This window comes from Amblyomma americanum, chromosome 9 (genome assembly GCF_052857255.1).
Source record: "Amblyomma americanum isolate KBUSLIRL-KWMA chromosome 9, ASM5285725v1, whole genome shotgun sequence".
NCBI lineage: Eukaryota > Metazoa > Arthropoda > Arachnida > Ixodida > Ixodidae > Amblyomma > Amblyomma americanum.
This window is the reverse complement of record NC_135505.1, coordinates 59,550,928-59,565,301: the sequence shown is the minus strand read 5'-3', so window position 1 is coordinate 59,565,301 and position 14,374 is coordinate 59,550,928. Positions and strand designations below refer to the sequence as shown.

At 43.4% G+C, this 14,374-nt stretch overlaps 1 protein-coding gene across 1 annotated transcript in view; it reads right to left on the bottom strand.

The window, feature by feature from the left end:
• Positions 1 to 1,246: 1,246 nt before the first annotated feature.
• The window catches only part of LOC144105673 (uncharacterized), an 81,329-nt gene continuing 68,201 nt past the window's right edge, over positions 1,247 to 14,374 (bottom strand). The window contains exons 2-6 of the mRNA XM_077638773.1: positions 11,626 to 11,767; positions 8,169 to 8,304; positions 6,239 to 6,372; positions 4,362 to 4,464; positions 1,247 to 1,746 (exon numbers count right to left, since the gene is read on the bottom strand). Of these exons, the coding sequence (XP_077494899.1) occupies positions 1,533 to 1,746; positions 4,362 to 4,464; positions 6,239 to 6,372; positions 8,169 to 8,304; positions 11,626 to 11,689 (651 nt within the window). The 5' untranslated portion in view covers positions 11,690 to 11,767 and the 3' untranslated portion in view covers positions 1,247 to 1,532. The remainder of the gene's footprint in view (positions 1,747 to 4,361; positions 4,465 to 6,238; positions 6,373 to 8,168; positions 8,305 to 11,625; positions 11,768 to 14,374) is intronic.

The following is a 14,374-nucleotide window of genomic DNA, read 5'->3' as shown; positions in this document are numbered from 1 at the left end:
TGGTGTGTGGTGGACATTATGGGCTCGCTGTTGTCGCCTGTTGTACTGGCGGCTCGCAGCTCACCGATGCGCCGCGTTCAATGAGCGTGCATAGCGTCGACGCCTCTCCCAGACCATCTACGCGGCTTTATTTTGAAACTTGGCTGGGAAGTGCTGCCTACTTGTGATCGGCTAGAGCGGTGGGGTGTTTTACGCTCCGGTACCTGTCCGAATTGCCCGCTTCCGTATCTAATCGCCACTCTACAGTCACCCGCGTGGTAGCGCGTGTCCTTTGGCGCGCGGTTTATGCGGGATTCTGTGGGCAGGGCATTTCGAGCTTTGTGTGCAGCGGCCGCTTCTCCAGCGGCCGTTTTGCTCGCCTGTTAATTTTGCGGGTGTTTTTACCGCGGTCGCTGGTGGCTTTCGAAGCCGCGCTGTGTGGCCAATACTTGGCCGTCTTCGAAGGGAGATGATCAGTTTCTTGTCAGAGGAGCTCTTTTTCTTGGGAGAGGAAGAGCTCCTCTGGCAGTTGTCGTGCCCATTCATTTCTGTTAACAATTATCGTCTTTGGTCTTTAGACCAAACTGGTGCTAAGGTCCTTTTTTTTCCTTGTCAGATTATTGCTGTTTCACTCTTCTGTGAATATGCATGGTATCGTGTCTCATATCGCTCACAAGCAATTCCAATTAGTTGCTCAAAGCTGCTTATCGTACCTCTTTAATTGGCTCACCTTACATGCTTAGCGCCATGTATACTTGTGAATGTCAATGTATCCGGGAACCTTGGCTTGTGTACATATGGAAATAAAATTATTTTCCAATCAGAAATACATTATACTCGAGAGACCACACATCCTTGTTATAACCACCTTCGTGGCAGAAATATGCCCACCTCTTCTGGGATTTATTGGAGTGTTTTTCCGGCTTTTCCTCGTCGCTGGTTTTATGAAGAAATCTATTTCAGGTTATATTATTTGCCGCAATGCCGATCAACTGCACGTCTACAAGGCGGCATGGTAGAAATATGCCTTCCTTTACGGGCCACTGTTTGGCTATTGTTTTTTCAAGCTTATTTTCGCGATTGCTGCTCAGTATTGCCGTGAGAGGGCAGTAAAATGTCTTTTAACGTAGGCGTCTTCCTATCCAAACTCTCTTCTTTCGTGCTGTTGTGAGCACCTTTTAGCTTTGAAGCCATGCAGCTCCCTTTGATTGAGATTGATGAAATGAATACTTATTTTTACAAAAAATATAATGAGTCAAACGATAAATCACTGAAACAATTCATTTATTTCTTCAGCAGGAAAACAACGAGACGAGGAATGGGGCTCTAACAAAGAGTTTAAGAATCCTCTTGATTAGCTTCGAGCCCCCTATTGAACTGGCTTATAGTGGTAGTGATGAGTAGAACTAATAAAATCACATCTTTATACAATAATAGGCGACCATGAAATGGTATGGAACAATATGCTTTGAAACTGCAACGTAATAACACTTGTAAGTTCTCTGCAATTGAGAAAAGACAGTGCGACGAAGGGAAAGAACGCTAAGACAGACCTATGTTGCCTTTAGACGCAGTAGAATAATGGACACGACGAGGGCTATGGTGAAGTTCATAGGGACTAAACCGGCCTGCGATGATGTCTCGCAGCCGTCCATCAGCAAAGCAGCAGTCATGGCCCGCTTGAAGGAAGCTGTGGCCGATTTGTGGTCCGCAGGGCAGCTCTTAGGGAAGATCTCTTCGGTGCACTTTAATAATGTCTTGACGGTACTATACACACACAGAGACACAAAGAAAAACAGACTTAAGAATTCAGCGTGACTGAAGTTCTTCGCCGTGCTATCTCCCCAAATTTTGTATTTTGTATTTTGGAGAACGGGAAAACTAGAATCCGAGGCTGCTTATGCTGACGCGCAACATCGTTTTGGAAGACTGAAGAAGCAGGTTAACAGGTATTCTGCCGATTTTTTTTTCATGGCAGCCTATGCATTTTATGCATGTTCCTCTGACTCCATGTGGGAGCTGCATCCATTTATTAATTTATTTGCCGACATCGAAGAGGCCTCTATTAGCTGTAGAGATGCGTACAGCATAAGTCGAGCCGTACTAATAACTGAAAATATTGTATAATAATTCAATACGAGAAAGAGTTCATATTTCATAAAACGTTGAATATTGCAACCTGACAGCAATTCGTAAGTGAGCAATACGTGAACAGTACAAAAAGCCCGCACGGGAAAAAGCAACTCGACAGATACAGTATACAAGAGTATATTAATATAAATACACATATTACACAAAAATTAAGCACAAAACAATGAGTACCGAATTTACAAGTAGTCCCAAGGTATAGAACTGGTGTGTTAAGTTGCGTTATGAACAAAACCTTGGACTACGGGATCAGGAAGCGCGCCCAGGATTTGCTGCAGGTGATGCATATTTCAAGCCTGTCTAATAGACGAATATTACACTGCCGCCACGGAAACTCACACACCTGAGTAGTGCCTTGAATGTAGCTGTAAAAATGCTACTTTTGAGTCTATGGAAAGCTCTAGAGGTTTCGTGTATATTTTTTTTACTGTTAAACGAAAATAGAAAGCAAACGTAATGGCCGAAGCTTAGCGATTGTAGAGGAAGTTAGGATTCAGTTAGATAACCCAGTATCGATCCCTGTTGACCTTCATCAATGAAGCGAGCCGGTGCTTTTGACTTTAATGCATGCCGTAGGACAAATTTGGGCATTAAAAAAAAGATAACGCTCGGCATGTGATTGCTATTGCTTGACATAAATCGAATGAGCCAGATTTTATGAAAAGGAAACCAGACTGAGGAGAGCAACCAAGTTGAGGTCTGATAGCAGAGCAAGAGACTAGTTTTCTGGTAGAATTACTTTCGAACTGCCTGCGCAGTAAAGCTTTCGTAAATAATTCAAGAGGGACTGAGTGCTACGCGAAATTTTAAATGTTTTTTATCGTGCACTCTCAGCCATTGTTGTAGTAATGGAATTACGGATTAGCTGTACTTCGGATAAAACGGATTATTTCGCATTTACTGAATTCAATACTCAAAGCATTCGTTTACTGAGTCATGCTTTTTGTTGTGTCTGCTGCTGAGTTTTCAGCACATTTTGAACTAAGGATATCAGGCGCAACACGCAGTGGTAATGCATCCGCATTGTGGGAAGCAGCTAAAGTGATTTAACATCTCAAAGTTTCTTGACACGCCTTTGTGTTTTAAAAAACCGAAATGAATGTACTTAAATAAGTAGATGTAACAGCGCTACGGGGAGGAGGGGGAGGGGGAGGGACGGATGAGACAAGAAAAGGACAAACATCAGCGCTCTTGTCTCCTCTTCCCAATTGCTGTTATATCTAGCTCTTCAAATACGTACGAAAGAGCCCGCGTTTTCCCTCTTTGGGTTGCAAGTTCTCTTCATTAATTAAAATATCTTGAAGACGCCAGCAGGATTTGCATAGGATATTTTTTCGCTTTAATTGATGTAAATTTTGAAGAATAAACGGTGGTTCAAGTTAGTTTTCTTCACGCAATGTAACGCCAGGAAAATGAAGATAACTCATACCGATTTGTATGACCAGGAGAATAAAAAAAAGAAAGATAGGGCACCATTGCAACGACTCAAATATCATATAAGAAAGGTGAAAATGTGCTGCGTAGTCGAATGCTTTAGCCAACTCAAAACAAAAATAAAGAACGTTAATTAGGTATTTTGTCCGAAATGTGGGTCAAGCGAATTTTATTCCAGCTAACACAAGGAAGGAGGCTTTTTAAATTTATTTGTCCCAGTAAAAAAAGGGGGCTAGCTTCTAGGCTACCTCAAATATGAGAGGCGATAAAAAGCGCTAACACTTGACAACATATGCACTTTGGTAAATAGAGACGGCAATCTTGACTCTAATATCTACAACATCTTTTGTACACTGGCACCGCTTCAGCGTTTTGACTACTACCAAGCGTACCTCTTAAATTGAACTCACTAAATATTCTGAGCTAGATATAACTTGCAGAGAAAGATGAAAACGAATAATTCGGATAACATTTTCTGCATAGCTGATAACATAGACACCATAACATGTAAAGCCATAAACATATACCATAGACATGTATGTATGGGTATTCGCTATTGGCATTCGGCATTATATATCGGTATTTGTTGGCTTAATTTGCTCTGTCTATGCTTAAACCGTATGCTTATGTAAATGATAAGTGAAAAAATTGTTCAAAAAGTTTGAGTACATCGTGGCAGTCAGATTAAATCCTTTCATCGACTACGCAAAGTATTGTTACTAACGTGATTGAGCGCTGATATCTCCCAGAGTTTGAGTTCGGTAAAACTTTTTCGTAAATATATTCATGAGTCTCCTTACCTGCATTCATCGAACTTCGGTGGTTCGGACCGTTGGATGATATATTTTTTTGTGCACGCTGCCAACAACAATGGATCCATGCAAGAAAGAACCTTCAGCGAATCTGCGAAAGTGAAAGTGAATTCAACACAGGGGTTCTTACAACCATTCCGCCTTAGTTTTTAATAGCACCTGAGTGTATATTGCCTTGCGGTCAGGATACTTGGAGTTCTCAGTGAGTGCATCTAATCAAAGCGATTTGTACAAAAATGGGTAAATGATGAAGAATGGTACCCCCCCCCCCCCCCCCCCATAAGTTTAATTTCCTTTTCTCCAAAAACACAATATTACGAATAGCAAGTGCTGATGCGATACGGAAGAAAAGCATACTATTCTAGTATCAGCAATTTATTTACCGGGGTTTCAGAGAACACTTCAAAAAAGTTTCAAAAATATGCTTTTTGTGATAAACATATGAATTTTTCGGCACAGTATTGCCAGTGTTGACGAACACTAAAAAAGCGGTGAGTGGTCTTATGTAGTAAGCTAGTTAACTAATTTTAAATTATTAACTTTTTACCTACTGGATTTAGGTGCCTAGTTGCAAGAGTTTTGTAGACGGTCGTTTTTACTTGCCATATCAGTTTTTAGAATTTCGAAAATGCGTTTACCCTTGGCGCGGTGGCTCGACAAATTTTGGCATTTTAACTAGTTACGGGCACCGGAGTGGTTGCTTTGCTTGCATGCTTTCGAAAGCGCTCGTATTTTCGCACGCTGCAGCCAATTATGTCGAGCCACAGCGGCGAGGGTAATGGCATTTTCGAAATAGTAAAAATTGATATGGCTATTACAAACGACCGGCTACAAATCACTAATTGCAAACTATGCGCCTAAATCTATTGAGCAAGAAGTTAACAATTAAAAATGAATTAACCAGCTTGCTACTTACGACAGTTTACCGGATTTTTAGTGTCCGCCAACACTGCTAATACTATGCCGGAGAAGCCATGTTTTTGCCCCAGAAAGCCTATTTTAGAAAATTTTCGAAAGTGTTCGCTGAAACACCCAGTTTATGACTTGAATCTCGGCGGTACACTGTGCGCAAAGCGAACTGAAAACATGTAGGTTGAAAGAGCGAAAAAATTTAAAGTATTTAAATACAAGCGGTATTCCTGCTTGTTCATGAAATGTTCAGCAGTGGACACACTCAAAACGAAGTTGTAACGACATGCAGGACTTCTAGAACTGCACTGTCTTGTATTGACGCGCTCGATTACTATTTGGCCGAGGGCTAGTTGGTGAACTGCGGAAGTTCGAAGACTAAATCTGCGAAATTAAATGCTGAAAAGAATGGCAACTTTGCCCTACCTCATGCAGGATTTTTTACCCGCTTTAAATTCATTATTTTGAGTAGTTGGGCAATAAACTAATTTGCCCAGGCCCCAATTCTGACTCAATTTCGCTGTGCCTCTGGACGGCACAGAAAGCATTACATTATTTTTTTATGAAGACCATATAGATGCCTGATGATGCCTTGATTTTTCTGTGAACTTTGATGTTCGTTTTTTTATGTCTTAGGTGTTCACACTTATACATTCTTAGGGTGTTAAATCTAGCTCACGGCCATATACGAACTTCAGAACGTACCGGTTCCTGGGATGCTGGTATGGTATGGTATGGTGTGGCATGAGATTTTTAGCGTCCAGAATGAACTCCAAGTCTTTTTAGACGCCGAAGTGGATGTCTGTCAATTGAATACGAGCGCCTAGCGCTAGCGACTACTGCTTTAGGGGTTCGATCCCCTAAATCTCCTTCTCCGCAGCAGAACACCTTAGCCACTGGACCACCATGGCGGGTGTTTGGATAAATTGAGAGAGCATATCTTTTTATTTACTTACCTTTGTAGGCATTTTCGTCACAGTGTATATCCCGAAGTTGCCTGTAACCCTCTTCAAAAGAGCTTAGATTGGCCTTCACATCAGCAGGACAGGCACTCAGTCGGCCGTAACAAGGGGATGGCAGAATCATATTTCTGTGAATAAAATTCAGAAGTATAATTTTTTATTTATCCCTAATACGTTAGGAGAAACATTCCTGCGCTCCTGAATCACAGCGGCTACGCAGTTTCACCTTCGTAATTTCTACTATTGTATAGCTCAAGACGGCCTATAATGCTTCCTTCCCCAAGAGGAAACAAAACACGGCTGCTGTCTCTCCGATTTCACGACTATTGTTCATTTTCAGTATCCACGTTACCCACTGAGCCTATGAACTTCAGAAAGGTTATATTTAATGCTCAATTGCTTTAAAACAGTAGAAGACGAGTTTCTTGGCTAACTGGTTCTGCATGCCCGACCTCAACACACCGCTGAAAAACGAGCACGGACGAATACAAACTGCGACAGCAGCCCAATTTCGGTTGCTTTCTGTATCCGTTTTTTTTTTTGCCGGCGTTGTGGCGTAGATTGGCGCTTTCAAAATTTTCCGACCCCTGAGCACCAAAATTAACGCATCAAGTATCGGAAACGACATAGACTTCATTCATCCCGTAGCAGTAACTCTAAGTAAGTCAATGTATTAAACAATTAGGCACCTGGACTGTTTATCTCAGTTTTAATTGCATCACCTCAGGAATGAGCAGGTCACCTTGTTAAGGGGAGGGGTTTGAAGAGTTCAGACTGATTGAACGCCTTCTAGGTGAGACGGGTAGTATTCTAGCGAGACTCATTAGATTTTTCGCAGGAATGTCGACTATCACTGTGGTTATCAATACTATACACCATGTCATATCTAGAGGTGACAGCCATATTCCGGTAACACCAGTTACTACACCTCATAAAAAATTTATTTAGAAAATCCGCGATTATTGTTTTATGCGGCGCCCTATAGCGGAGCCCTATAACACAGACAACACAAAGAATGTGGTGCAAGGACATTGTCAGTAAAGGCGGTCTTAATATTGGCTTTCCGTCGATCGCGTTTGCTGCGTAACATTGCAGGAAAAAAAAAAACCAAGCTCACCGCTCCGTCCGTCGCTAGACTGTCGATCTTTAAACTGACAGCACGTGTTTTCGCAGCTAATGCAATTCACAGGGGCCCAACAAGTACGGCATTTGCTGACGAAACAAGCGAAGAGGGACGGGTTTCGTTAAACCGCACTCTGCATGCTGCGCACTTATATTCCGAGTTCCCTGTCTGTTCCCTTAACAGCACACGTGGGTTTCGTAATGCCCTTTCTATGTTGTTGAACAGCGGCAGAAAAAGACGGTTTCGACCGCCAGTACAAAATAGCCATCACGTCTCAGTTTCATTTTACCATAATTAGGTCGAGGAACACCCAGAAATGCCATCGAGTTTTAATGGTTACCGGTGCCGTGACTAGGAAAGCGTTACTTTCCGTAGTGAACAGGTAACCGGAGCTTTCATTTTCACTGCTAATTATGAATGTCATGTCTTTCGTTAGTAGTGCTTGTTTGTCCTGAAAAATTATGATAATAAAAAAATGCGCCAAACAAAAGGTCTTTTAAAGTCTCGCTAATATACAATGTTGAGCATATTTAGAGAAAAAGAATAACAAGTGCAAAAAAAAAACAATTTTGTTTTTTTCTTTGTGTCCTGTTAACCAGCTTATTTCGCGAGGAGAATTTGAGTTTTTGCCTGTGGGCTCCATGGCTATGAGTAGTTGGCGTCCTGCACTTGGTAGCCGACAGGTTAAAGAAAAATCTTTTCTTTCGGTACTCCAGCACGTATTATGCTGAAATCGTTGCGATCAGTTCACATAAAAATTATTGCACAAAGCACTGAAAAATTGAATCAACGTGCTCTTACTTGCAGATCTCGCTGAAAACTTTTTCATCGATTTGTAGGCCTCGGCCCATGTTCTTTCCGATGATGTTATTCAAACCAAGCTCGGAGTAGCACTTTCTCATCCCCATCCACGAACAATCATCTGGCTGCGATGGCACTGAAATCACAACAAATAAACGTATGCCGTGGATGTACAGGGTGATTCATCTCAGAGTTTACACAATTTTGAAAAATGAGCTTTTTTTAGTTAGAAGCGCGCTTTTTCGGCACAGCATTGTCAACGGTGCAGTACATCAGAATACAGCGAAGACGTGCGAACTGCAGCTGCTAGCAGGCTGTTTAACTAATATTGAATAGCTACCTATTTAGCTAATACTGTTAGGCTCCTTATATATTGAGAGGCGCGTAGCCCATGGTAAGTAAAATTCATGTCACTTTTTAGAATTTAGAAAACGAAGTTACCCTCGGCGCTTTGGCTAAAAAAATTTTGGATGTTTGGACGAGTTACGTGCACTGCAGAGGTTGCTTTGCCTGCAAGTTTCTCGAGAGCGCATGCATTTTGGGCGATGTAGCCAAGATTTGTTGGTCAACAGCGGCGAAGGTAACCACGCCTTCGAATTTCTGTAAACTGATATTGATATTAGACAGTTATAGCTGTGCGTACGCCAGTGCTTGCGTACGCAAAGCGCTACGGCGCTGCGTGCGTTATGCTGTCCGCTCCGAAGTATAGTTTTAGCTGACCGAGCGGTAGCGTCCCTTAGGCGCATGTAGCGCCATCTAGTGACAAGACGTCAAAGCACATCAACGTTCGGTCGAAGAAAATTTGATCCTAGATTACTGATAACTAGTGTGAGTGCTTTGGGAGCCTTTTTTGTTCCAGGAAGAAAAACTATGCAAACCGAAGAAAATGTAAGAACTGGCTAAAAGCTAGGAAACTGCTTCGCCAGGTGTCGTTGCTACGAGGAAAACACGCTGCATTCAGTTGGGCCTAGGAGCTTGGAAATCGCCGAATTATCTGAAAAACAGGGGCTAGTTATCGCTTATACCGCTTTTTGTGGGCAAGAGTAGGCGAAATAGAAGCGAACCGCTACCATTTGAGCGAGCTATTGCGTCGGAGAATCCAGCGGCGACATGTATTTATTCCGAAGCAGGCGAGCAGGGCGCCGCCATCTTGTCAAGGTTTGCGTACGCAAGCCACGCAAGCGCCGCAACGCAAAGTCCGCTGGCTAGCGTACGCACCCAAGACGCAAAGCTTGCGCTTGCGTTCTGCGCATGCGCACTACCGTCCCCGCAAACTCCTTGCGTACGCTAAGCCGTTGCGTACGCACAGCTAAAACTTTCTATTACAGTAAGCTACACGCCTGTCAATAATTAAGGAGCCTACCAGTGATAGTTAAAAGTTAATAATTCAATATTAGTTATTCAGCCTGCCTCGTTGTACTCTGATGTACATCCCCACTGGCAATGCGTGCGGAAACAAGTGTTTTTGCAACTAAAAAGTCTGTTTATAAAATCGTGTGATGTGTTAGGTGAAAGATCGTCTATGTGCAAAGTAGGGAAACAAAACGAAAATAGTGATATCACAACAAATAAACGGGTGTGGAAGCACATTTTTTTCCTCCTACCGGGCTCTTAAAATCTCACGACAAACTTGCTGCTTTTGTGCAGCTCGTCTGGTAAAAGCACCCAAACGTACGCTATCCTTGTTTTCAATCTGAAAAATTATTGAATAATTTTGAATCGTTGATGCCTCCAAAACGAATAATCCGACGTTTTTAATATTGCTCGCTGAATTAAACAGTAAAGGCGTCTTTCGGAGATAACTTCTCCGCACACAACTTGCTACCGTACGATGCAGCGCTCCTTGAATATAACGGTCACGTTACGTCTTGTATACAGATTCTGATATTGAAAGACGCGGGTTAAATCCTGGGCGTGGCGGTCGAATTTCGATGGAAGCGAAATTCTAGAAGCCCGTGTAATGTGCGATACCAGTACACGTTAAAGAACCCCCGGTGGTCGACATTTCCGTCGCTGCACTCAGGCCTTCTTCAAAGCCTGAGTCGCTTTGTGACAAACCCCGATAAACCAAACGAGATAGTGACAGTGCCTGCTATATACGCAGCAGCGTCCACGGTCTCACTGGAGGCTATCAGTGATTAAGAAATGTGTGCAAAATGCATTTAAGTCTCGGTGTCGCTTACTAAGCGACCGGATTTCATTGAAGAGAATGCACTGCTGTGGCTCTCAGCTTCGAGATTGTTGCTTATGTTTTTGTGGACACTTCAGCGAATGCAGATAGCTCTTTTAGGTTACAAAATTGTTTCCAACATTTCCTACTGTCGATAATGAGCTGCGCTAAGAGCCACTCAGAGAAAAAAAATATTGTAACTTCCATTTTTTTTTACCTTCCCTCAAAAGAATAAAAATATTCTGGTCCGTGTGAACTACAGAGGCAATTACAACATAAACAAGGACGCCAACATTTGGAGACAAAAAATACGAAACGGTAAGCACTCAAGGCTGCTGCGTTTACCACTTTTATCTAAAGTAACACATTATGCGTTATTTCGCGATGTTTTCAATACCTCGATTAGTTTTTAAGGGCTCTTGCAACCTGTCCCATAACGAAAATTGCAGAAAAGAGTTTAGCTTCGTAATTTTTATCCACAAAAGTGTCGAGTACTGTGATCGACATTCTATCAACTTAGAGACGCGGCAGATAATGCCCAATTTGCAAAAGTGGATGAATAACAATGAGATAGACTTTAACAACAGAAAGGCGTATTGTTTTGTTTTTCGGACAGCTTCATATAAAAAAACCAGGAGCACCATTGACTAAAATCCGACAATCTGAGGGGAAGTCAACCCAGAGTGTTGCTTGGAGGCTAAATCCGGAAGCTAGATATCCAATAGTTCTGCAGCAGAATGAGACCGCAGGATTCCATAGAGAATGGCCTGATGTTGGCAAAGTTAGAAGACAAGAGGAGGCGAAGAACACCGAGGCTGGTAAGCGCTGGCCTTACGACAACAGCAAGCAACATCAGCCTGAGCAAGCTTCGATTACTAGCCTGCTGAGTTTAGTCCTTCAAGTCGCGTAGAGTAAGACGCAGCTTCGCCACTGAAAAACAAAAAGACCACGTGTAGGTTTCTGTAAGTGCTACGGAAGACTGCGTTCCTTGGTCACACATTCTTATCAAAATAAAACGCCACTTTGGAAGCATTATATATGATTTTCTTAAAAGCGAAATTCATTACACTCATTGCTATTTCCTTTCCACCATACCTTTCTTGAAAGTTTCAAAGAAACTAAGCAATTCTTACCGAATATTCGCAATATCTGAGGCCTGGCAGTAAACTTCACATGTAGTTGTATAAAGATTTAAAAAATAGCTATTCTGATTGTCAAATTAACGAAGTGTAAGGAACGAAGTCTTATTACATTAAAATTTCGGCGAGCAATGTTCTATGCACGAACCTTGCGCTGATGCCATGACGTCCAGAAGAATCAGGAAAATTGCCGGGGCGAAGATCATGGCCATGGCCGAGAAGAAGCCGTGTGCTGTCGTTTCGCGGTGAGACACGGAGCTACCTAGCCACCAGTTGCGCTTTTATCTCTCCTGCGAGAACCGGAAATCCTATCCATTATGTAACATGCGATAGCGTATCTTTCGGTGTGTGTTCAGGAACATCCGCAATATGAGCATTATGTGTCTCCACATACCCCATCAACTGCTGCTCGATTGTCAACAATTAGTGCTGCTCTTTTTTGCAGAATTACGGAAATCTGGAGTGATTGCGTTCTTCATCAACACTCAAGGCAAAAAGTCATGTGCTCCATTATCCTGCCTGTTTGAGGATCGTAGCCATGACAAAAGGAGTTTTCGCAGAATGCTTCTGTACCGCTTTCCTCAAAACCTATCTCGTGGTTTGTGCTTCACTCTGGACGATATAAGCACGCCATTCGACGATACATCAGCCGCGGCTTACAAAAAAGTTGGTCACCGAAGAAGAGTTAAACCTCTCCGCAGTGTTAAACTTTCTGCCGAGCAGGCACAAAGTGTGAGCGGTTACTTTGTTCTCCGTTCATTTGCCCTGTCGTTGATGAGATCAGAGCATGGTTTTGTATTTCTCGAATCATTAATCGTGAAGAATAGCCTACTAATTCAATATAGGTAACAGTACTTGTTGAAACAAACATATTTAGCGAGATTTTCGGCGACAACGTAATACAAACCATTAATTGCTTTCATAACAACGCATAGTCATGACAAGAGCACCATGAAACATTGTTTGATCTATAAATTATTGATTATTCCATAATTATGTTTGATTAGCTTAGTTTTTCTGCTTTTGAACTAATTTTCCACTTGGCATGTGGGATACAAACATTTGTTCTCATATTGAGGACAGAAGTAACGAGAAAATTCGTAGTTTTTAAAAAAAAATTAAACTCTTCTTTGATCTTCCTCATCAGTGTACCTATTGTATGGCTCTTTTTCTGCTTTGCAAAAGCACAGAAAAAGGGGCGAGAGTATGCGCACTGTTGTGTCGAAGTGAGCGACCGCCGCTTTTTAATTTCGGCCTGATAATGCATCAGGGCCTTAGTTCTGAACACAGAAGCGGGTGTCGCCATATCTGATAAGTAACAGGCAGACACATTTAAATCGCTCCACAAAAGGGTGTTAGAACCCGAAATGGCTTCGCTGGATCATGGCTTATTGCGCAACTGAAGTCCTCTATTCCATTACCTGAATCAAGGAATACTAGAATGCTTGAGAAGTTGTATTCCAGGAACAAAACTGACGTACCCGCTATGCAAAAATGTATACCAACCTGCCTTGATAAATATCAAGACTTTGGTGGAGCCAGCTATTGTAGCGGTAGCCACCAAGCAGTTAGACATTTATGCTATTTCTGCGAAGATGGTGTTTACTCCGGAACTCTAACAAGGGAAAGCTGCTGTAGGGAGCTCATCTGTGATCTCCAGACACAGCTGCTTCTCACAAGTAAGGCGCACAACGCAGCATGCGCATTCCCCACGATTGAATCAGCGGCCACATTGCCTTCTTTGCGGCTCAGGGCGCACGTGAGTGGGGATCCAGGCTCCTTCGCCTAGGCAGGCGTTGGACAGTCGGATAGGCAGCACACAGCCGCAGATATCCGGTGTGCTCGTGAGCTGCAGAACAATTGCTGACCACGGCAACAACGGGAGGAGGCATTAAACCCTTGATTGAGTTTATAACGCGATAGCTTAATGGGTTGATTCTTATATACGCAGAAGGTCATACTCTACTCTATATTCAAAGATCCCTGGGAGTCCTCATAACCCCTCCTGACGCTGTGGTGCAGCAGATAAGAGATGCCCTGCGATGGCAGGGGCTGCCACAGGTAGGGCTTTTGTAACCCAGGTTGCTCTTTCCAACCGACCAATCAATTTAACTGCCAGTTGCCATGGTGGGCAGTTTGCTCACTATTCGGTTGGCAGGTTGTGTTGACGCCGCAAGGTCAGGTCATCTAGGTGGCCCATCTGCGTCTGAGGTTGCTCTCAGTGGATCGCCTTTCAAGCCTATTCCCGCAATTTTGTTGCGATAGCTACACTACGCCACCTCTTCGACCCTTCAGCGTGGCACCACTAGAGCTCCGTGGCGGCGCCGTTGGTCACGTGGTTGGTCACGTGGGTCACGTGCAGAGCATCAGTTGCTGCTGCCGGCGGCGCGGCTCGCAATAGCTGCAACGGCTGTGCGCATACGCCGTGTCAAGTGGGACGAAGATGAAGAAGGAACGCCCTGCGAAACGGGGCGACGAAAGACTGACTTTGCAATTCGACTGAGCGAGTTTCACTCGGACAGATGTAGCTATGGCGTCGCTCCAGGTTTAACTAGAGCTAAACCACAACCATTTTTTTTCTCACAATGCCAACGGCGGATTTTTGCGTAACGTGTCCTTCGCGTTAACTTTCAGCCGTACGTGAGTGAGAACGCGATCGTCGCGTTCTCACTTAGGGGACGGACAAATGTCACCAGGTGGAGATCGAATATTCTTGGGAGCATCGCAGCCGCCAGAAGGGACCATTCGGACTTTCTGCCTCCTTGGCCATGCCTGGACCATCGACAGAGCCGCTGTTGCGCACGGAGAGGCTCCCAGGCACACCACAGTGAACGCTAAGCATGAGGAAGTTTCTGCCGGGCGCAGCTTTTCACTAGAATAAGCGGTGTTAGCGATTG